General features: G+C 36.3%; 1 protein-coding gene across 4 annotated transcripts in view; it reads right to left on the bottom strand.

Moving 5' to 3' along the window:
• Positions 1-25558, bottom strand: part of Kcnip4 (potassium voltage-gated channel interacting protein 4) — an 857080-nt gene that overhangs the window by 80448 nt on the left and 751074 nt on the right. For 2 of the 4 annotated variants that reach the window (XR_007213578.1, XM_048364616.1), the window contains exon 2: positions 7771-7872. The exons of the other annotated variants lie outside the window; for them this stretch is intronic. Coding sequence is in view for 1 of the 2 variants with exons in the window: in XM_048364616.1 (XP_048220573.1) it covers positions 7771-7872 (102 nt within the window). In the remaining variant the exon portion in view is untranslated. The remainder of the gene's footprint in view (positions 1-7770; positions 7873-25558) is intronic. 4 annotated transcript variants of the gene reach the window in all.

The raw sequence follows: 25558 nt of genomic DNA, 5'->3' as shown, positions 1-25558 counted from the left end.
ATAAATACTTTCTGTTTAATTTTCCACATCTGTATTTGAAAGTAATTATCAGCCTAAGCGTTTGGCTCATTAAGAGCTACAAAAATGATAGAAGTATATAGTGGGAAGCAAACTATCTCATCATGATAGGAAATAAAAAAAAAGATACAATAATCAATAAAGCTATTTAAACTGTCTTGTATTTTTCATTCATTTTATTTTAGGATTATTCATAATAGGTAGTACTGAAATTAACCAGTATAGCAGCAGATGAATAAGTTTTTACAAGAGGTAATGCATATACACATGTACGTGTTTATATAGGTATATATGAGTATAGATATATTATACACTTTATGATTGTTCTCCAAAGGACCCAACTTTGTGGAATATATCCAGGTATCATTCAGCCTCATCTAAGTGTCATTCTAGTGTCATTCTGGTGTCATTCTTTATGGTCCATATAAATACACATGGGCACTGCTTATTTGATCCTTTGAGGAAGAACATAGAATGTTTACCATTCTGATTTCTATATTATGGATAAGGGGATTGCATCTGAGAAGGAGTAAGCAATTTATATCTAAGATGTCTATAGCTAGTCATGAACCAGCATTTGAATAATATAGGCAATCCCAGAGTTATCACATTTAAATTTCTAGTGCTATTGGCCAACACTGTCTCCTATCGTATTTTGCTTGTATTTATTGTATCTGAGTGCTCGATACACAATTCTGTTTATTTCAGCACAATGTCAGCCTTCAGATGAAATCTGTGTGTTCCCAAGGCACTATTACCTTTCGAACAATGCTCCATAATTCTCTGACATCTTGAAATGAAATCAACTAAACCTGCCAACAGCAAACAGCTGTCATGGGACTCCTGGCTCTGTCTTTCTCATATCAAACCCATTCGTGATTTAATGAAGATTCCTGATAGAAATACAATGGACCAGGGAAAGAATGGTCTTTTTCTTTCATTTGCTACTAAATACTTATGTTACTTGGATAAGCCTTTCCCCTCTCTCTTTCTCTCTCTCCTTTCCTCTCTCTTATTTTGTTTTTACCTAGTAAATCCTGTTTTTAATCTGTTGCTCTCACAAGAATTTTATGAAGATGACATTTCTAGGCCTCTCGTACATTGCATTTCATGGTAAGCAAAAGAGTAAGAAAGAAGGAAATCATATGTACCTTTGAAACATTCGCCATTTGTCACAGTGAGAAATAAGCCATGTCACCTTATTTATGTAACTGTAACCCTCTGGCGTCATTCAAGGGGTCACATCATCTACACTGGAGAAATACTCCCCCTCCTTTTATTTTCTTTCATGAAACTAAAACACTGCACTTGTAAAGGACAGACTCGAGGCTGCCCCTGCTGCGTCTAGCCGCTACTGCTCCTCTTCCTGATGAGGTTACTTAGCCCAAATAATATGCTTTTCGTGCCTTATTCACTTCTGCAAAGGGAGTAAAATAAAGCCTAACTCACCTGATTATTTTTAGCTTCTAATGAGATAAATCGTGTAAAGCACTTAGAACTGAATTGGTCACAGACCTGGTGATGGAGGCTGATAGATAAGTTAAAATAACATCTGAGAATTTTGAATATAATATTTAAGCTTTTAAAATACAATACAATGGAAGTAGCCCTGTTTTTTATTGAAAAATAGCTAAAATTAAAGATTGCCAACTTCAACTAGTTTTAGCTCAGTTCATCCAAAGATTTTCCAGCTCACAAGCCCGGGTTGGAGATTTCAGCTAAATTCACTGAGCAGTTAGCAAAAGATTAATTGTCAGAGGGCTAAACATTGTTTTTGAATGTTTCTTGGCAGTGACTGCTGCATTTTTAATTGACACATTGGCAGTCCAAGTCACTTTGCAAAACCATTCACCAACATCCAAAGTCTGAGATTTTCTTCTGCCAACAGGGGCATGTAAAGTTTTCCACGGTCCATATGCCTCCAGGAAAAACAAAACACACTGAAAAGTTATGCTGTATTTGACATTGGAAATCTGAGGCACAGTTAGAAAATAGTACTATGCAATTATATACAGCACTGAACTGATTGTGGCTTATGTTATGAGTAGCTTCATCTTACAATAACCTTTCCATACTCGCTTTTCTGTGACTACTCATAATCAACAACAAATAGCTCCAGAACAAAGATTTAATTTAGTGAATCAATTATTTTGTAGGAATTAGGGCACTGAAATATTTCTAGATGGATATGATTATGATTTCAATTTAAATTAAAATGTGTATAATGCAGGCACATATAATTATTTGAGGGTTTATCTTCAGCCTTAATTCTTGACTATTATCTATCAGTATCCTTTTGTACCATAATATTCTCTGAGTGACTAGCAAAAATGATTACTTTGTTTTAGAGGGGGAAATTAAAACCTGGAGCCAAGTGCTAGTGGCATAACTCAAGGGGCTGAGATCTGTGGATCAAGGTTCAAAGCCAACTCGGGCAGGAATGTTTGTGTGACTCTGATCTCCAATTAACCATCAGAAAACCAGAAGTGGCACTTTGAGCAAAAAAGGCTGGGAGATAGTGCCGAGACCCCGAGTTCAAGCCCCCAAGACAAACAAAAACAAAAGTAGAAAGATTTTTTTTAAAAAGTGAATTACTATAATTTATTCAGTCAAGACATACAGCTACATAATTGATAGCATTTATTTTGTAAGGAAAAATACTTGTGCTCTAGAAATTTCTTAATAGTAATCCATTCTCAATGAAGTAGGTTGTTACATTCCTTAAATACCAATTCAAGATCAATAAGCATTTATGAATTAGTTGTCAGCCTTAAATATGTTGTAAAATTAAGAACAAATACAAAAGAAGCCACATGATTAAGTTTTGTGGATTTCATTTCAGAGCTTCTCAAATGAACAGGGAGATGACATCTTCATTTAGTATCTCCTTCTACCCTGCTAAGTGCTACTCCAGGCTGTGAGGCTGAATTCTAAAGAAGATTGTCTGCATTTCTTGTTGAGTTCTGGTTTCTCATTGAGCAGGGCTAGAGAGTAGAAACAAAAGGAAATAGGAGACAAAGCCAACAGAGGTGTGCCTTCCTAGGTGTATTAACAATGAATTTATGTCTTTCAAGGACATTAGTTTCTGCTGGGATATCCTTGGTTATGACTTTCTCAGTCTTCTGATAGCCATTAATCTAGAAACTATTACTTTTACTCCAGCTGGTGCTCACCAGCCTTGTTGGCTCCAGAATGTCTGCCCATATCTGTGCACATGGTTCCATCATTAACCTGTCATCCACGGGCCACTTAAACATGCCTGAGCTACTTCCTGGACCATGCCTGATACCAAATCTTCAAACTCTGGCACTAGAAAATATTAGACCTTGCATGTAGTTTCCCAGCCCAGAAAAATTAAATCACTTTATGGTTTTGAACAAATTATTTCTTTCTCTATTCATCTTAGATATAAAATAGGGAAAAATGAGTCCATTGATCTCTCCTTTGCACCAAACATGTGCCCTTTTCCTTTATTCTCTCTCTGAACTCTTTCAATAGATCTTCATTTATGAATGTGACAGTCTGAAATCTTATAGTTAATTCAGTAAATGTGCTGCTGGACCAGAGAGAGGGCTTTCAGATAAAGGGTTTTGTTCATCCAACTTCCCACTTGTGGGATTATGAACAAATTGTTATATCCTCGTGAAATGAATATGCGAACCCACCTTCGTGGAAGAAGGCTAGATTTAATGTTCTCTCTCTCCTCTTATTTCCTTCTTTCCTTCCCTCCCTCCCTTCCTTCCTTCCTTCCTTCCTTCCTTCCTTCCTTCCTTCCTTCCTTCCTTCCTTCCTTCCTTCCTTCCTTCCTTCCTTCCTTTCTTCCTCCCTCCCTCCTTCCCTCCCTCCCTCCTTTTCTTCCTTCTCTCTCCCTCTCCCCCTCCTTCTCTCCTCATACAGAGGGGGATTTCATTGTCACAATTTCATGTATCTATTTTTATTCAAAATTCATAGGAAAACGAGCTGCTCTTTGAAATGTACAAGGCGCTTCCTCAATCAGTATTGAAGCTGGTGAGTTCAAACCCACCTAAGAAAATAAAGACAGTAAGGGCTTTGGTGTGACAATCCTCTTTGCATTGAAAGGTGATGCTATTTTCTCTGTTCCTTGGTTTAATGAGATATTATTTGGGAAAAATAACATGTGAACCCCAGAACTTGATTAGCAGTATCAATGAGGTTAATACTTGTCACCTATCAATATTGGCTGATGTTTTATGTATTAAGAACTTAATTGTGAATTGCTTTATTTAATGTCCTTGTTGAACTCACTACTATGATGATTATAATGGTCTGTCTTTGTTGTGTATCTTGAATAAACTATACGACTTTTCCTTATGGAACACTGTCTCTTGATTCTCACACTACTGGTTGTAGGGTCTCAAATTTCACGTCATTAATGAGATTTCCCTAGGCTGGTCTCTATAGTTGCCCTACTCACATGGCCTTTTTTCAGATATAACACTACCAGTGACTTCCTTGATAACATTCATCACTTTCTGGGGTTATTCTTATTTTCATGCATAGTCCTTCTTCTTAAATAGTCTCCATGAGGAAAATGAACCAAACATGTCCTGTTCCTCACCAGAAGGACAGGACTTAGTATCATGACTGCCTCACATAGTCTATTAAAATGGAACAAAGGGGAATATGGTAGAATGAAAGACTAAATATATTAAGTGGCAGATAATTTATGCAAATAACTCCAGGCAATGTGTTTAGTAACAAACACAACAGGGATTACAATATGTGGCAGGTGGGTGCCTCCCTTTGCTTCTTTCAGTGATTCTTGGTAGGGATATTGAGCTAGAGACACACCACAAGAGATATGATGGAGAAGTAAATTGAAAAGATATTTCAGAGAGAACATTAACCAACGTATAAAAACCAATCAGACAATGGAGAGGACAGCATCAGCAGAGGGAAGTCTCTAACTTTAACTTCAGCAACTAGGTAGCTATGGATTCCTATGAAAATGGAAAGGGAGGGGCTGGTATTGAGTGATGGTGGATGGGCCACTAGGTTTTGCCTTTTTCTCATCAGCCTCCTGGAATAGATGTTCTAAGAGGTGTGGAGTAACTGAACACTGTGATCCATTTGAAAGTCACTTTTACTGGTCTACATTACACAAATAAGTACTTTCAGTAAACCTTTGGTAAGTTAAGTAATTTTGGCTCCAACTTGAAAGGAAAAGTTGTGACTTAATTGTCACCTACAAATAGTGGGAAATAATAGCTAGAGCTTCAGTATCCTGCAGGATTATGGCCTTAGCATTTTTCAGTGGCTTTCTAGGTTGCTAAGGACATGGTGGAAGTTATTTACGACATTGATTGGGTCTATATGTACTGAAGAATAAAACAAACAAAAAAAAACACTCACAAATCTATGTATCTAAACATATTTCATGTCCTGCACATGGGATTTCTTGAGAAAAATTACTTTTTCCTGTCTCTCTTCTTTTCACAAACCATTATTACAAATTTTGTAGAAAAATAAAGCTTTTCTTGGCTTGTTGGTTTAAATTTTTCTCTGTACTTTAAAATCTGTCTTAGTGATTGCTGTCTCTCTCAGCACAAGGAGCAGAAACTAACGTGATAAATACTTGATAAAAGAGTGAGATATGCCAGGCTCTGCTATCTCATGTCTATAATCCGAGCTACTCATGAGGCTGAGATCTGATAATCATGGTTGGAAGCAAAGTGTTAGTTTTTTAATGCTTTATTAAGTCACTCATTAACTTCTCTGTCTGACTCTAAAGGTTGTTTGACTCTTGGGAAAAAAAACCAGTAAAAGAGTAGTTGCGCATACAATATTTGTACATGCACATTATACGTTTTATATAGGAACTTTAGACTGTGTCATTCTCTGTCTTCTATTCCTTTAGATGATTAAGGCAAGGCTCAAGTAGAAAATAATATTTAAACATAATATTTTTTAAAGGATATCACATCACTGGAGGGAAAGAGTTTACAGTGAGTAGAGTGTTTAGTTTAATGTACAAATCTGGTGAGACTATGATGTCCAATTATTTAATCAAACCCTAATTTGAGTGTTGATGTGAAGCTATTTTGTAGACATAGTAAGGACTACAATTAGTTGAATTAAGTGAAAGATAGTTTACTTTGTATACTGTGACTGGTCTTTGTCTAATTTGTTGACGGTCTTAAGACAAAACAAGACTTTTTAAGAAGAGGATAACTCAGGATTGTAGCATCTTCTCAGCCTGTCAACCTTTCCTATTTATTTGTCTACTCCACAGACCTGTGAGCCTCCTCTATTTGTGTTTATATGTACAAGTATGCATGTGTTTGTATTGGTTCAGTTTTCCACAGACCCCTGAAGGATAAGAAGAGAATGCTAACGAAGATTAGTCACATTAAAACATGTTTTTCAGTATTTAGTATTTTTTTCCAATCTGGTGACATATTTGAAGCGCAGCAGTATATAAATTACTGTTTCTCTGTATAGCTATCCTGGAAAATAGAAGTTTCGCAAAAATGTCAAAAATAGAACTGCCATATGATCCAGAAATCTTGCTACTGTTTATATATCCAAAGGAAATAGAATCAGTATTTCTAAGAAACAGCTGCACTCCCCAAATTATTTCAGCAGTCTCCAAAATAACCAAAATATAAAATCAATTTGTCTACAACTGAAAGAGTGGAGAGATACAATGTGGAATACTATTGAGATATAGGGAAGGATGAAATCCTGTCATTTGAAACAACATGGGTGAAAGATCATTAGGTTTAGTGAAACAAGCCAGACAAAGAAAGATGCACACATTATAGCTCACAAATATGTACAATCACAAAACATTGAGTGTGTAGAAATTGCCATAAAAATTGCTACCAAGGGCTGTAAGTACAGGGGAAGAAAGGATGAGAAAAGTTGGTACACAAGAGAAATACTGTCTCTTGTCAAATAGAATGGCCATACAAAATTATGTTGAATTTTGTATTCTAGAAAGATGAGAAGAAATGATTTCGAATTTTTTCACTACAATAAAATTAAAGATAGTAAAGGATATAGATAGTTTCTCTAATTTGAACATTATACAGTGTATACATGTAGAAAAATATTACAGTGAATTACATAAGTATTATTTGTGTGTGTTTGTGTGTTCATGTGCAGGTGCACAGAGATGGCATTCAAGGTCTGGGGATTGTCTGTAAGCTTTTAGTTCAAAACAACAGCCACAGTTATAGGTTATGGCCTTTCTCATGGTCAATTGGAGATAAAAACCTTACTGACTTTCTTGTTCTAACTGACTTCCAACTTCACTCCTCCAATCTCAATGTCTGAGTAGTTAGGATCACAGGACTGAGGCACCAGTGTCTGGCATGATGGTTTTTAAGTAACTTTTTTTAAGAGAAAGGACGAAGCTTTCAACAATAATGTTGTTCAAAATGTCTACTGCCCGCTACCTTTCTGCCTATGTTAAAAAAACAAAACCAGGAACGCCCAGCATTACTTGAGTCCAGCTCTTACTCCTGAGATCAATCTGAAATGTCCTATTTTGCAGCACACATTCTTGCACCTGACAGTGTGCTGTTCATTTGCCAAACGAGAACTGCTTCATAATTGCACGAAAGTGCCCCAGGTAAACACAAGCATGTCAATAAAGTGGATTTTTACAATAGATGATATATCGATTCTTTTCAAAGCCGAGCACTGCAATGCATGCACACCTAAACAATTAAAACAAACTGTTGCCATGAAGGGTGGGGACAGAGGCCAACAGAAAACCAAACTTGCTTTGAATAGCAGGAGACGACGTTTTGGCAGCTGAGCAGGGCAAGAGCTTCAGGAGCCGCTCTTTAATGCTGCGTTTGGTGTTGTTCTGAGCGTAGAGGAAACCTAGAAAATACACGATCAGTTCTGTTAGTGCCAACTGCTCAGTGAAATGGGCGTGAGTTGTAGGGGTGCTAAGGGAAGCCCAGGCAGGATAGGGGATGCAGCCAGCCACACAATCACAGCCAGTGAGACATCCTTCCCAAATACTTGCCTCTGTATTTGGGTCTTCTTTATCAATCGTTTTGTTATACGATAAACCCAGTTAGCAGGAATAAACAGAATTTTAGAAGGGTGCTTCTAAAAGATGGTGAAATTATAGTGCAGGGTGATACTTTTTAGCTTTAGCTAAAAAGCACAATAAATATCACTAAAAAGAATTCACTGGATTTGAAATGTCAATATTTGAACCAGCCTCAAAGGTTCACATCCCAATTTTCTGTTCTCATGGCTCCCCAGGGTGATGATTGATGAGATAGACGTCCTGTAAAAAGCATCCACCCTCACTACAGACACCTGTTAGTTACCTTTGCCTTCCCTGAAAGTGGGAGGGGAAAAAATGTCCTTGATACACGGGAGCTTTGTTAGTATGTGCTGACCTGCCAGGGGGTGTGACAGTGTGACACATTTTCCACAACATGGACACTAATGATTGGTGTTTTCTCACACAGAGCAATTCCAAAGGAAGCAAGGTATGCGTTTGAAAAAACATTCACCCAGGAATGGACCAGCATCAGTAACTTGAGGAACATGGAGAGGTCTCAAGGAAAATCAACAGTGGCCAAGTGGCAAGCCAGGAAACACCTGAAACAACTTTTGGTGTCAAGAGTCAAAGGTCCAAATCCTCATGTACTTAACCCCCGCTGAGCTTAAATTTGCACGTTACTGAATACAAAGAGCCTGGAAGGCAAACTTGGTAACTCCCATTCCTTTGCTAGAAATGCTGTCTTGGGTTCTATTTCCTGTAAGGACATCCATCAAACTCTTAGCAATATTAAAAAATAATAATGTAGTTGAAGAGAGAACTGCACCAGAAGATCCAATTACTCCATCTGAAAAATGGGGCTAATAACATATGACACTTACTAATCTCAAGGAAGTTGGGAGATGAATGAAGTAATCGTTTCTGCACAATACTTCAACTACCAAGAGAAATAATGTATCATTCATTATAATTTCCAGCATGAGATATTGCTTTTCCATCTTCAAACTTTTGGGGTCATTGTATTTAATATTTAGCATTTAAAAATGCATTTCTCCAATGAAATTGCTAATTCATCAACTTAGCCAATAAATATTTATTGGCTATATAACAAATTAGACAAACCATATGCCAGGTACTGAAACGGAAATCAGATAAGATGTTCAATGAAGCTCAACCATTACAGTCTATTACTCCTGATTGCTCATTAACATCATCAAGGTGGCTCAAAATATTCAGCCATATTTGGTTATGCCAGCCCAATTGTGTCAAGTCGTTCAAGTGGGAAACTAAACAAGTGGCTTTTTGTTCTGTTTGAGGCAAAACAGATCTTAAGGACTGTCATATTTTGGTTTTGACATTGCAAACATATTCTTGGCAAGCTAGATTTGGAAGGTTATTTTCAGCCCACATAATATTTTATATTAAAATGATATGTAATAATGAATAACAATAAGTGAATATATTTCACTTAAAATTTGGATTCCTAGTTTCTGAAAAACAGGAAATCTTGTCATACTTCACCTCCCCATAAAATTTATTGCCTCTAAGGCGATAATCATATAGGTCTGTTTAGGAGCTGTCCCTTTTAGACAGAGTGTAGTTTTATTTTGCCTCAGTTTTCCCTCTTTTCTTCCTCAATCTAATATCCAGAAGCAAGTCAACTACTGTTCATTTTAGTTGATGGATCTCATTTCTATTAGTTTCCTGGCCCATGTAGGTGTTTGGCATTTTCAAGCCTCTCTAATGGTTTCTATGTGGCTGTTGCTCCAGTTTGAATTTTATTGTTATCTCTTAAATATTCATTGTGGAACTTCAAAACATGATTTCTTTTGGAAACAAAAACTTTGTGAATGTAATTTTATAACATGAGTTAATACTGGATTAGAATTAGTCCTATATATAATGCCTGGTATCTTTATGAGGAAAGGGGACAAAGGGGGGTAGAGACAATGATGATAGTGAGGAGAGAGAAAAGAGTAAATTAATTCATTACTTAAATAATTAATTAGTTAGTTGAGAGAGAGAAAGAGAGAAAGGGAGAGACAGAGAGAGAGAGAGAGAGAGAGAGAGAGAGAGAGAGAGAGAGAGAGAGAGGAGAGAGAGAAAAATCCATGTCCATGAGATGTCTATAGTAAAACCACCCATAAGCCAAGGAATTCCAAGGATTTCCAGCAACCACTAGAAGTTAGCGGAAACATTGGAGGACATTGTCCTTGAAAGTCTCCAGAAAGAATCTGTGGGCCCTTTAATTATAGATTTCTTGCCCCTGAAATTTGGAGAGGAGTTATTAGTCACCCAGCTTGTGGCAATTCTCTTAAACATTCCTAGAAAATAAAATATATAAACTAGAAATTTTCAAGAGCATCAGAGAAAATTAAACCGTGGTGACACATTCATTTCTCTATATAAATCATTGTCATCAAACAGAGTTCCCACAAATACAAAATATAACAGTAATCCTATGATAAGTTCTTACTACCAGTGGTAGGTAGGATTTTGCAAATTATTCTAAGTATATTCATCCCAGTTAAGTGAATCTACTGCATACTGCATTTGAGTTGAATTAACATGTTCTATTGTCTGAATTTTTTAGGTAGGTAAATTACAGTTAAGGGTGAGCATTCATGACATATTAAGTAGAAGTAGGTGTCTTCCATTTTTGGTGCAATGAATTAATCAGTCGCAATTAATTGAATATCAGATGAATGTTTATAACCCTGAGAAAGGAAAGACAAATTCCTATGTGTCCCACAAAGTGTTCATAGTACCTCACCTCATATCTCTGTCTCCTCTTCTATCCTACCCATCTGTTCTGTCCAATTTCTGAGCTCTATGCCTGAAATGCCTTACTCATCCTGTTCTTTACTGCATCCTTACTGCAAAGTTTCTGTCTCAATGAGGCTTTCTCTGGCAATGATCCCTAAAGGATAACTTGACATTCACAGATCTTCTTTTAGTTTACACCACAGACAATTCATATTATGGATTGAATTTTACTCTTCCACAGTCACATGCTGAACACTGAACTCTCAGTATACCCAAGGAAATATGAAGAAAAGGCCTTTAAAGTGCACATTAAACTAAAGTGAAATCATTTGAATAGTGTGCTAATCCAATGTGACTCTTGTTCTTATAAGAAGAGGAAAGACACACATACAGAACCTAAGTGTCTCAGAAACTTAAAGTAGCTTCTATAAACCTGAGGATGTAGATGAGGATTCAATCACAGGTCTCCATCACTTAATAAAAAAAGAGGTTTACACATTCATGGCAGTTAAAAAACAACAAATGAAAATACCAATTGACCAGATCCATTGAAATAATTTATTTACTAGTTATAATATTATTAACTGTAGAAGTACAAATGATATCCATATATCATGTCAATGTAACTGACATGGAATTAAATAGTGTGGCTCAAAGCTCTTTAATTCTTTAATCCTAAATCTTCTACTAATAAAAATAAACCAGTGTTCATGAGATAGATAGGAATGCCTCATTTGCCAATCTAATTTTTAGTAACTAATGAATTATGTGGGCACACAAAGTGAGATACTGTCCTTGAAAACAGGTAGTGTTGTCTGCTGCTCATAATTTGTTATTAAAAGCTGAGCTGCAAAAACAAAACAAAAAGTAGTATGAGCAATTATTACAAAAGCTATGTCCTTATAAAGAAAACTAATGCCAGAACAAGGCAATAGATGGCTTCTGATACCTCCTTGTCACCATCTTGACGACATCAAAGTGTTCCTAGCAGAATTCATTTGAATTACATCAAATGACATACCCAGGACAAAAATATGAAAGTTTGCCATGTAAATAAGAATTGCAAACTTGGAAGTAATGCCACTCTTATTTTTTTTTATTTTTGTGATGCTTGTCAGGAACTTTGTGACTTCAAAGCTGGCCTACTGAATGAACGATGACATATCTACATTACTGCTCCTAGGTTATGTCTCTTAAGCTTATAGAAAAACTGACTAACATCACTAGGCATAAGGAAAAATCAATGAATACATAAAATTGAGGTTTATGATGATGACTCAGTGAACAAACGATTGCTTATCATAAGCAAGTCTCTGGGTTTAATCGTGCTACTGAACAAAAATAGGAAAAACAAAAACAAAAACAGAAGACCCTAAATCACTTGGAAACTTCAAGAACATGTTCTTCAAATAAGAAATAATTCCTGAATAAACAACTCTAATAAGACTTTATCCTCAATATAACAGGACTAAATTTTTAATCTTGAAAAAAATCTAGTATAATTCAGCTCTGTTCTCTTTTGAGATTTTACTCATTAACTCCTCACCTATGTTATCACCAGTGACTTTATGGTCTTATTGAAGAGAAGGTAAACTTTTTAGACGTAAAGCTAAAATAAATTTGAAAAATTAACCCTTCTCCTGCACCTATCTCTTTCCTCATTCAAAACTTGTTTTGCTGTATTGGATTTTTTTTCTGGTTTCCAGATCTCCATTTCATGGGGAATAGGGCTGAATAGGAAACTGTACCCTTTATATTTTATAAATTTGGTACAGTTCAGTATTGTAAATGCGCATTACAAATATTGCCACCTGTAAGTTTTCTAGGGCTCATTTATAAAAACAGACCTTGGATGCAGGGATGTTTGCCCTACCCATGACCAGAACACTAGAGATTAATGGAGTGTGCATTAAAAGAATATGGTCTGTCAGAAAACTAAGGCCACCGGGATTCTGTATTTCATCTCTGTCTCCCTAGTATTATTCACAATGCCTAGCGTTGGCTGCTCAAGACATATTTGTTAAATACATGAATCACAAGTTGATTGAATTTCAAGGGAGGAAAGGGAGATCCTGTTCATGAATAAACCATGGCTTTTTTTTCAAGGTTTCTAAAATCAATAAACATTTCAATGAGCTTATTTGAAATGTGAGAGCCTGGCAAACCTGTCATAGTAAAACATTGGGAATCAGAAAGCGGAGGCAGGAGAACTTGAAAAGCCAGCCTGTACTTGGTGGCATTCTGTTAAGCTACATGGTAGTGGGAATTTGGGGAGGAAGGGCACTCAGCACTGTCAATAACTCTTAATAGTCTGAGCGTGAGGTGCGTTAGGATACGCTTGGGTCATAAAAAGGAACAGAGGAGAGTTATGAAGTTGAGATAAGCTATCTTTACAGAGAAAAAGCAATATTGTTCTCTCAGGCTAAAATTTCATAGGAAGTTCCTGAAAATGACTTCCTGTGTAAGGAAAATTGTGTATCCTATCTTATTTTCTGGGTGAGTAAATCCATTGAATTCAATATGATCTTGAGATCTCATAAGCAGAGAGCTGGGGAGTTGTCTGAAAACTGTAGTTATACCAAAGAAAAATATGAAGTCAGTGTCAGCTTTAAGATACTTAACTGAAAAATTTGAATTACATGTGAATGGGGTTTACATATACCATTTTAGTTCATTTCATTTTGTATAACACAATCTGATTTCATCTCCAAAACAAAGTCCTATGGGAAAAGCAGGTTTGGTATTATAGACCTGGGTTTTATAAAAAATTAGAACATTTGGATAATTGAGATGATGGGAAGATTAAATTATTGCCCATCTGAGAAAAATCCTTTCTGGTTCTTCTCACACTGGGTCTCTCCTTTTCTAAAGGAAAGAGCGTACATGCTCTTGCTATTGAAATTAGACAGGCCATCAGCTTTGTTTCACATAGCTCATGACAAAAGCACACCTCTGAACAACTGAATACAAATTTACATTTTAATAAGATCTTTCAGTGATTTCTATGCACAGTGAATTATGAATAGGAGGATATATATCATGCCATTTTAGTCACCAAGAATGCCTCTGTATGAGGAGTCTTATCTCAATTCATTATGGAAGAGGGATACATAGAGGGCACTAGAATGAGAGTAAGATATCTATGAATCTTGTTAAAATGCCATCAGATTCAAGTATCATTGGTACCCAGATTGCCCATATAACACGCCAAGACTCCAGACTCAATCCTACTTTTGCACTGATGTAGCGTTGTTGAGCACAGCTTAACTAAGGTGGATGGTAAGCAGCAGGTTACTGTGAAGGTCAAATGACATGGTTCAATGTTGGTATGATAAGCATAATATATGACATAGATTTACTCTAGCAGTCTAACTTACCAACAAATGAAAAGTGAGCACATGTTTTAGTATGTTTGTTTTCTATGGAGCCAGGGATGGCCTCAAACATGTGATTTTTCTTAACAGTGCTGGGATTATAGGTGGGAACTACAGTGGCCCAGGCTTACAAAGAAACAATGATAAGAATGTTCTCTTGTGTCTTTTATTTTTTGTGTGATTATTTTTAATTTTGTTTATATTGGTTTTCTAGGCTGAGGTTCATTGTTTTACTTAAACATGGGTTTTCAATCCAATGAGTTTTACCCTCTCCCTTTCCCCAATGTCACTATATTTGGACATGGGTAACTTAATATCTTTTTTTTTTTTTTTTTGCCAGTCCTGGGGCTTGGAGTCAGGGCCTGAGCACTGTCCCTGGCTTCTTTTTGCTCAAGGCTGGCACTCTACCACTTGAACCACAGTGCCACTTGTGGCCATTTTCTGTATATGTGGTGCTGGGGAATCGAACCCAGGGCTTCGTGTATATGAGGCAAGCACTCTTGCCACTAGGCCATAGATGTACAAGTCAGAGACTTCTAAGGTTTACTCAATTTATTTTCTCTAGAGGTCTGAAAAAATAGAGACAGAAGGGAATGGTGCTAAAAGAACAGAGAAGAGCTGTTTGTGGCAAAATCTAAAATGCTACCAACTTAGCCCACTTGTTCCATCCTGTTGATACATTGCAATGTTTTATTCATTCTTTTTAATATATGACAACCAAGTAGAATTTATTCTAGGAGCCTAAGAATAGCCCTAATATTAAAAAACTAATCAAAATCTACCACATAATGGGTAAGAAAACGTATGTGTGAGAGTACTTTAAAGAAAGCAATTGAGAATAAATTAATGAGCTATGTTGATTTCGGTATATGTAGAGGCAATATAAAAATTACCTTTTGTTTTGCGATAAGAAACATGGGAAAATGCTTTATTAAATTTATTTAACACGAATGAGTTATTATAAGTTAATAATGTTCCCTTGCTTCACATAGGAAGAGTTTTCTCTAGTTGCAGTGAGTGTGCCATGAAACTTAAAATGAGATATCATAAACCACTAGAATAAAATTATGTGAGTCTGATGCCAATATGCAGTTCTTGTGTGCAGAATCATTATTTATAGGGCTAACAAATTAGTAAGAGGCAGGTTGAGAAGGAGGATTGGAAAGTACTACAAACCACTCAAGGTATGCCATGAACTTAATTAACAATGCAAAGGGAAATTAAATGCTGTCTTTTAATCTTCCTTGGTTTTCCTGTTGGTCAGCAATCTTATGCCTTAGACCTTTTTATTTGTACTATTGTTTTATCTTGCACATTCAATCTTACAATAATATTGATAGGAAAAATATTAAGAGAGCCAATGAGTGCCTGGGTGAAAATTAAAACTAGTCTTCTTCGTCATTACAAGACTGGCTAATGTCCCCCTGGCCTTGAAAGGCCATGCACTTAGGAAAAAGCAGCAACTTTCATTCTTCAGTATGGAATTTAAAGATGGAAATTATAGACCATTGATTTTTTTCCCAAACCTGTCTTATTAGAACTTACATACGCAAAAGGAGAATCATTAAGATGTAAAATTATTTTAAGTAAAATTGAACAATATATAACACTTCAGATTTTTAAAGAAATGGGGGGTGATGCATAAATTATTATTCAATAATTGCTTCTCATTTTTACCTGAATGTCATCTCAGCTTTGTAGCTAACTTATGATAAATCTGCACTCTTTAAATCATGAACATTTTAGCATTCTCTTCTTGACTTAAGATTTTTTCATTTATTAGTATCTATTCTCTTCAATAGTTGTACCACGGGGTTCGATGCCATGTCTATCTTCATCAGTGTCACTCATCTTTGTTCCTCATCTCTCCCAACCTGGTTGTCTCCTAAAGAAATCTAGCTCCATTTTTGTGTATACACAATGAGTATTCAGACTGCATTCACCCACCATTTCTTTCCCCGTGTGCTTGTACCTTCCCCTTAGCCTCCATCCACCAAAGACAAGACTTATTTCAGTTTCCTTTCATTTATTTCATTAAAAGGTTTATTGTTCAAAGGAATTACAAGCATTAAAATCTATCCATGGGCATCCCATATTTTAATCAGTTTGACCCTGTATAGAGGCATATGGGATTGTATATGCTTACATTTTCATATATGCTTATATTTTAGGTCCAACTTCTGTATATGACAGAAAACATGTGAACTTTGCTCTCTCATTCAGACCTACTTCATTCAATATTATTTTTCCAGGTTCATCTCTTTTTCCTGTAAGTGACATACTATTATTCTTCCTGATGCACAAAATCAATTCCATTGGTAGTGTTAGATCATGAGGTATTCATTTTGTATTTCATCTAGATTTACTGAGAGACTGTGAGAGACTGATTATATGTAATCATATCATATAGTTTTTATTTTCTCATGTATTTCCTTTACTCGGGTCTACTTCTTTTTCCAGTGTCTTATTAATTTCCAGTGTGTGTCCCTGGTATGTTTAATGTTTGGCCTCATTGTCTTATTCTCTTTTCTCTGTTTCATAGGTCTTCTGTTATCAGAACTGATCATTCCCACTCTGGCTTTGCTCTTCTTGTCCAGAGAAATTGCTTTGGCTTTGATTTAGTTTTTGTTTGCTTCTAGTTTGAAATTTTCCATTGTCTTAAAATGTCTTAAATTTACTTTGTTTCGTGTTGGTGAGCATTTTCACTTATTTACTTTTAACTCTTCATTTATAATTCTTGACAGAACGAGTGATCTGTGGTGGAGGAATTTATTATTTAAACAAGAGAATCTGGCATGAGCCAACTCCATTTTCCTACTTTCTATCTCTCTTTTCAGAGTATATGTTTCTTAAAGCTACAAGTCAGACCTCTTCTGCTCTTCTTATATTATTTATGTTTTGCCTCACAGAAAGCCCTTAGTAACAACTATAGAGGAATAGCATTCCCGAGGATTACACACATCTGTTAGCAACAATTTATTCACTGCCTGCATCAGTATGCTCTTTAGTTCATTTAATCATTGCAACATTCTCCCTGAGAAAGCCAGGACAGTCTATACACAAGGCCAAGAAGCCTTAAAGAGACATTAAGTGTCTTTTCAAATGGCCTCATAAGTAGTAGAGCTAACATTTGGATTTTTACATTCTGTTCCCAGGGCCAAGGCTCTTCATACAGTGTCTGGGTTATCTTATACTAGACAGATCAAAAACAGATGCTTTGAGGAAAGGATATCTCTAAATGGATGATCCATAATGCATCCAAAATCTGCAGATGTTCAAATGAACATGGATGGTACATTTTTATTTTCATATAGCCTTTGTACCTCTTCTCATAGACCATGACCTGTTTCAAGCTTACTTATAATAACACAATGTAAATTCAGTGTAAACTGTATTGTTTGGGGAATAAAGGTAAACGTGCACATTTGGAAAATTGGTAAATATTTTGGATCTATGTTTAGTTGAACCATTAGAAGCCAAACTCATGCACAAAGAGGGGGTAAGGTCTTACCTGGCCATTCATCAATCAAAGTACATTAGCTAAGAAAAAAAGGCGGCATCTTATCTAGAAAATTAAGGACAAACTGGTAATATCTTAATTGCCTGAGCTGATTGTTTCAGTAGACTGCCATCAACACCCTCCCTACTAAGTAGTAGGTCTCTAAGTATTCAAAGTCTCCTTCCATTACGTTATCAGTTTTAAACCAACCACAGCAGGTGGTGCCTGGATGCCCTTGGTGGGTTCACTCAGTTGGCCAAAGATTTATAGAAGTAGCATTTGAAAGAATGGCATTTACCTACTGAGCTAATTTTCTTCCCAGTTTGATTCTATCATTCTTGGGTCTTGGAGTGGAAAAATGACTGGAAATCTGAATTAACTAAATATAGCACTTTCTACATTTCTTTCTGTGACAAGTTACCCTTTTCTAGTAAAAGCAAAATATGTTCTCACAGGCAAGTTACTGTCACCCAGAGCTGAGAGTCAAGAATTCAGAGAATTTTTTTCCATATATAATTTACTTTATTGGGGATGTTATTTAGTTCCATTGTTTTAAAATGAAATGGCACTCAAACCCCTAGTAAAATTCTGTAATGGAATCTTGGCTTGGGGAATCTTTGTCAGCAATGCACTGATGATTTAGGAGATTTCCAAAATTTTCAAAAAAAATTGAGCAAAACTATAATTGCCATATAATTTGTCGCCATAAGAGTCTCAGTTATGCATAGTAGAGGACAATTTTTTTTTTTTTTTGGCCAGTCCTGGGCCTTGGACTCAGGGCCTGAGCACTGTCCCTGGATTCTTCTTGCTCAAGGCTAGCACTCTGCCACTTGAGCCACAGCGCCACTTCTGGCCATTTTCTCTATATGTGGTGCTGGGGAATCGAACCTAGGGCCTCATGTAAACGAGGCAAGCACTCTAGCCACTAGGCCATATCCCCAGCCCCAGTAGAGGACAATTTTATTGTGGATTAAAAAAATACACAATGTGCTTGACTAGTGCACAGTCCTGAAACATTTTTCTAGCATCCCTGATTACAGAATCTTTTACAAAATGCTAATTTAGTTAAAGTTTGATTTTCCCCTTATACTCTGATTTGAAGATACTCATTAATAATACAGTCCTAAACATTAATATATGTTTCATCATATGAAATATATGCAAGATATTTGTTTCTAAGTCAATTTTTGAAATTATATATAATTTCTTGTGACTCTATATAATTCCCATATTTTTCTTTACTCATCTCAGGGATTAGCAGTAAAGAGAAATTTGAGAAGGTACTTTTAGATGAAGGAAAGAGGTGCAGAAGTAAAATAGTAGGTTTAGAGGATTTGTTTGAAGTAAGGTTTTCAACCCAATTCTAGGAGAGTAGATAAGTTTATTAGAACTTAAAAGGAAAGTTATTTCATTGGCTGAAATTGTATTCTACATATCGTCTTCTAGCTGTACCCCAAACACATACTGAGTGGCAAGGATTTATGATCTCAGAGTGCTGAAGTCTGTAAATCTAAGCTCAAAGTGTCAACGGGTTTATTGTCTTCTAAGGCTGCTCACCTTGGCTTAAAGAAGGTTACTTTGTAAGTGAGATCCGTATGAACTGTTTTTCTGTGCTTCTGCATCTCGTGTGTCCTTTCCGTTTGTATAAGGACACAGATTACATCAGATTAGAATCCTAATTACCCTATTTTAAGTAAACTACTTCCTGAGAGGTCTCATTTCCAAATCTAGTTCACATTCATATTCCTTACATGTGAAGTTACAAATTGACGTAAATTCAAAGGGATATATTCAGCCTGTTCCTATTGTGGGTATTTGAATAATCAGGTGTATTTCAATTTGCTGATTGCTTTATGAGGTAAAGGATTAAGTGGGGGGCTGGGAATATGGCCTAGTGGCAAGAATGCTTGCCTGGTATACATGAAGCCTTGGGTTCGATTCCCCAGCACCACATATATAGAAAACGGCCAGAAGTGGCGCTGTGGCTCAAGTGGCAGAGTACTAGCCTTGAGCAAAAAGAAACCAGGGACAGTGCTCAGGCCCTGAGTTCAAGCCCAGGACTGGCCAAAAAAAAAAAAAAAAGGATTAACTGGGAAACAAAAGTGCATAATTATGGGGGTCTTCTCTTCAACATATCTACTAAGGCAGTTACAAAGAGAACTTGCTAGTGCTCTCCTCATCATCAGAAATTCCACATGACCCTGACTCAGCCTCCTAATTAGTTTTTGTTGTTGTTCAGTAATTCAATAATTTATTCCTCTCAAAACCTATTTCTTTTTTAACTCAATTATTATGATAATATTTTAACATAATGATATACTGGTCACCCAGACTTATCTAGTTCTCACACTTAGAGATGATTTAAAAAACAAAACAAAACAAAACAAAACAAAAACTTCCAATAAAAACCTTTAAGTCATTCACTAACACAGGTGACACATTATTTTTTTCTTGCAGGAACTTTATGCCAGGACCTCCACTAGACAAAGAGCAGTGCAAAGTTTCTTTCACTATTTTGCCTGCCAGATAAACCCTAAATTCCTTGGCATAGCATTTGAAATAATCTAAAATTTGGGCTTTACTCACTTTTCAGTACTTCCTCCTAAATGTCCCTGTGATTGTGTTTCCAAAAGTCCACTTTTTACAATGAGATGTGTATTTTACAGAAAAACCCCAAATAGTCTATCAACTCAGTCATCTTTAGAAAACCTTTGTATTCTTTTATTTTATTTTCTGTTCTTAACCTTTTCATACTGTAGTGAGCTTTCATGGATCTATAGTAAGAATGAGAAGGACTGCCTGAAAGAGAATGAGAGAGGAACCAGAAGAGAGAAGATAAATGGGATAGATAAATTAGAATTTGGGAGACTACATTGAGATGTTTTGACAGCTCCAAAAAGGCCGATTGTTATGATGTGCTTATGACTGAATCTTCCATGTATGGACTAGCTTCTGCAGGTAGAAGCTAAATCTGTTTAATGAGTATTCATTTTTTGTCTTTGGAGAGCAAGGAAATGATGCTATTTCAGAAGTCATAAAGGGCCAATAAAAAAACCATTTATTTCAAAAGACACACACATACTACTGAGATCCAGAATAACCAGGGAGTAGCTTGACACTTGAAATGTAGAGTAATAGAAAAGTGAGCTGTAAATATACTGAGGACATTTGTTATGTCATTTTGGGAATGAGAAGAATCCTTTATATGATTTTTGGGGTCAACTAATATATTAGTTTATTATTTCAGGACATACATTTAGACATTCTCAAATCTAGCTCTGTTGACCAATATAATTTCAAATTTGACTCAGTCAGGCTTACATTCTTGAATGTGTACGAAATGTAAATACATATTCTATTTTCCTCATGAGATGATTATTTAAAAATTCTTATGAGTAAACATACAAATGCATTAAATCATAAAAATTATATATGGTGAAAAAAACATAGCATTATTGAATAAAATCAGCTTAAAATAATACATAAATTTTAAAGCATTTATATTAAGAATCTATTATTGTTATAAAATAATTGTGGAAATATGACTATTTCCATTATCTTTTGGGGAGGCAGCTGCAGAAAATTAAGAACTTTAAAGGTATACATTTCCTTGAATAAGTGGACTGTTACCAAACATCAATATTTTGGATCTCATTTTTCATGTATATCTACTCATAAGAATCTATTTTGTTTAAAAGGGATTCTTAAGTAGAGTACTGTATATTTATGTGATGTACTTGAGTACCCATGATAGGTATTAATCTAATTCACCAAATCAGTTGTAACTATTCTCAGATTGCTACTGGAGAGATACTTGTCATTCTCTTGAAGAATCTATTAGTTTGAATATAATGATTGTCATTTAAGCCTTCTTTAGAACACTGACTTATTTTGAAGCTATCCCCTCTCATTTGCTTTGCAAACTTGGTAAGAATTCCCCTCACATGGATCCATGAAGATTCATATGAAGTGTTTCATTATCTGCCCTGGAGTGGCATTACAATAGAGAAAAAGTTCCACTGACACGTTACCATTTTCAATTGCTGTGCAGAGATCAAAACTACAATGGCTGCCATTTGTAGAACTCAAGATAGAGTCTTTGCTTGGGCATACTTCATAGGCATCGAAGATATGTGTTGTGCAAAGATAACAAGAATACTTGTCCCATTGATATTTTCCCAGAAAATAGACTGGAAACACATAAGCAGAGATGTCTTTACTGGTTGCCTTTGAGTTGTAGTTCTTTACTGTCTTTATTATACACTTTTGCATTATCTATTTTCTTTATTGTTTTCTGTAGTATGCTATTTCTGAAAGCAGAACACATAGGGTTTTTTTTTGAAGAAATACATTGTATTCATAAACTGCTTTGTTAAATGTCAACTCCTTTGTGCAATGTAGTTCCTATTACTAGGCATTCACTTAAATACGAGATTGCCATTCATATTATCTGTGTTAACTATCCCAACATCCTTGAGACTTTATAACATGTATCACTTTCCACATGATTGATCTGGAAAGGCCACATCCTCACCACAGACCATCACCACTTTTAATCTGCCCACTAGTTGTCCCCATTAAAGAGCTTGGGGTAGAGGAATACCAGAAGCAAATGCTTCTGGTGTGTTCTTCCCTGTCATTCTCTTATTTATTTGGGACACATTAGTTTTGTTTTACAGTTGCCTACCCATCCCAGTGATCTTTATTGCTTGCCTCAGCACAGATAATAAAAAAAGTGAATTCTTACTTCCCTTGTCTTCTTTACATTAAGAACTCTTTTTTTTTTTTTTTTTTTTTTGGCCAGTCCTGGGCCTTGGACTCAGGGCCTGAGTACTGTCCCTGGCTTCTTCCCGCTCAAGGCTAGCACTCTGCCACTTGAACCACAGCGCCGCTTCTGGCCGTTTTTCTGTATATGTGGTGCTGGGGAATCGAACCTAGGGCCTCGTGTATCCGAGGCAGGCACTCTTGCCGCTAGGCTATATCCCCAGCCCTACATTAAGAACTCTTAACATAATAGAGTTAAGCCAATGGAAGTTTTACCAATACTTGTTTAGTTTTTTCTTTGGTGTCTTGAAAGGAATATAATCATCTAGCAAACAACTAGGAGCTTATGCAACCAGTAAGCAATCTTTAACTCATTGTAACCTTTAATTAAAAAATATATTTTTTGGGGGGGGAGTTCTGGGGTTTGCAATTAACAGGAAAGTGTTATATCACTTAAGCCATGACCCCAGATCTTCTCATTGTTTTTTGCTTTAGTTATTTTCAGATAGAAAGTAACACGTTATTTGTCCAGTGAATGGTATTGGGTTGAGATCTCCCTCTCTATCTTTGTTGTGTAGCTGTGATTGCAGGTATAATTTGCAATGTCAAGCTTGTTTGCTAAAATGGAATCTTACCTAGGCTGATCTCACAATATGAGCATCCTGTTGTTGTTGTTGTTGTTGTTGTTGTTTTTGCGCCAGTCCTGGGTTTTGGACTCAAGGCCTGAGCACTGTCCCTGGTGTCTTTTTGCTCAAGGCTAGCACTCTGCCACTTGAGCCACAGTGCCACTTCTAGCCGTTTTCTATATATGTGGTGCTAGAGAATTGAACCCAGGGCCTCATGTATACGAGGCAAGCACTCTTGCCACTAGGCCATATTCCCAGGCTAGATGAGCATCCTGATTCCCATTTCCCGAGTAGCTGGGAAATTTTTCTTAATCACGCTTAGCCAATCCCAATGGGATCTATCTAGTCCCTGTTGTCTTTCTCCTTATACAATCATGCTTTTTTGTTGTTGTTGCGGATGTTGTTTTAATAATCGTGATTTCCTTCCTTTTTAATTGACTTGAGTTTTCCCTAATGGTTTACTTTGAGAAGTAACTCTAACCTATAAAATATTATTTTTATTCAAAGAAAGAAAGTGTTTGCATCTGTGTGTGTGTGTGTGTGTGTGTGTGTGTGTGTGTGTATTAAGGGGATGGTCTTTTTAATTAAGACAGGTTTTGAAAATAACAGACTCTTTCTATCAATATCACCCTTCAGATCTGTTACACCATTCATCTATTCCTCTTCTGTTTCCCTTTGGCTCTTTTCATGATTCCAGAGTTAGGAAAGCAAAACAAGGCACTAAATCATGCAAAAATAGTGAACACACTTCGTATCAAAGAGGAATTGATGAAAAACTTGTTTAAAGAAAATGCTAGAAAAAGTTTTTTATTTCCTTATTCTTTTTTCCAAGTACTAACATCTTTGCCCTTTTTATTTTTATTTATTTATTTATTTTTCTTATTTATTGTCAAAGTGATGTACAGAGAGGTTACAGTTTCATATGTTAGGCATTGGATACATTTCTTGTACTGTTTACCTCCTTCTCCATTCCCCCCCTCCCATTTTCCCTCTCCCCCCATGAGTTGCTCAGTTGGTTTACACCAAATAGTTTTGCAAGTATTGCTTTTGGAGTCGTTTGTCTTTTTATCATTTGTCTCTCAATTTTGTTATGCCCTTTCACTTCCCTAGTTCTAATACCAGTATATACAGTAACCATTGTACTCAGATGAGATACAGTGATAGTGCGGTACAACCACAGGAAGGGGATAGATACAAGAGGAACAACAACAATAGAAGCTACAGTTTCTCATGGCATGTTGAAAGTAATTACTATATTGATATAACAGTCATTTCCATAACATGGAGTTCATTTCACTTAGCATTATCTTAGGCATTCATAGGGTCATAGCTATTAGGCTCTTGTGATCCTCTTCTGTGACTAGCCTAAACCTGTGCTAATTATTCCTTATAAGGAGACCATAGAGTCCATGTTTCTTTGGGTCTGGCTCACTTCACTTAGTATAATTTTTTCCAAGTCCTTCCATTTCCTTACAAATGGGGCAATGTTATTATTTCTGATAGAGGAATAAAATTCCATTGTGTATATGTACCACATTTTCCTGATCCATTCGTCTACTGTGGGGCATCTGGGTTGGTTCTATATTTTAGCTATGACAAATTGTGCTGTGATGAACATTGTTGTGCTGGTGGCTTTAGTGTGGTCTTGCTTGTAATCTTTTAGGTAGATGCCCAAGAGTGGGGCTGCTGGGTCATAGGGGAGTTCTATATTTAACCTTCTGAGGAATCTCCATACTGCTTTCCAGAGTGGCTGAACCAGTTTACATACCCACCAACAAAACCAAAAAGAACCAACAGCCCCCTCAACAAGTGGGCTAAAGACTTACAAAGAGGCTTCTCTGATGAGGAAATGAGAATGGGCAAGAGACATATGAAAAAGTGCTCTACATCACTGGCCATAAAAGAAATGCAAATGAAAACAACATTGAGATTCCACCTCACCCCAGTAAGAATATCCGTTATCAAGAAAACTAACAATAATACATGTTGGAGGGGATGTGGCCAAAAGGGAACCCTACTTCATTGTTGGTGGGAATGTAAACATCTTTGCCCTTTTATCCACAACTTGGTAGGTGAGTTCCTTCCAGCGTCTGACTTACTGACACCTTCTGATCTTATCCAGATTAGCTATATTCGAGTTTAATATTGTCACAATATGATTGCTTCATCCACATTCCACATTTGGGATACAACTTCCTGCTCTGATTGGCAAGTAATTTGCCCATACTGCTTGCCACATGCTCTTGTTCTTGTTCTGATCCCCTGTTCTGGCTCAGACACTTCAGGGTTACTGCATCAGGCAGACTTTGGAGGATTTATGGAGGAAACTCATGTTGTTTTTCAGCTTGAAGATTTGATTATTCTTTTATTTTGAGGAATAAGAAATGCATACACCCTTAATATTCTGGGAATTGCTCAATGAAGATGTTATCTTTACACACATAGACAGACAGACACACAAGAATGAATGCAAGTGGCCTCCATTGGAAACGATACTTCTAACTTAAGAGAAAGCTAC

This window comes from Perognathus longimembris, chromosome 16 (assembly GCF_023159225.1).
Source record: "Perognathus longimembris pacificus isolate PPM17 chromosome 16, ASM2315922v1, whole genome shotgun sequence".
Taxonomy (NCBI): Eukaryota; Metazoa; Chordata; class Mammalia; order Rodentia; family Heteromyidae; genus Perognathus; species Perognathus longimembris.
Note: the sequence above shows the minus strand (reverse complement) of the source record. Positions and strands in the feature narration are given on the sequence as shown.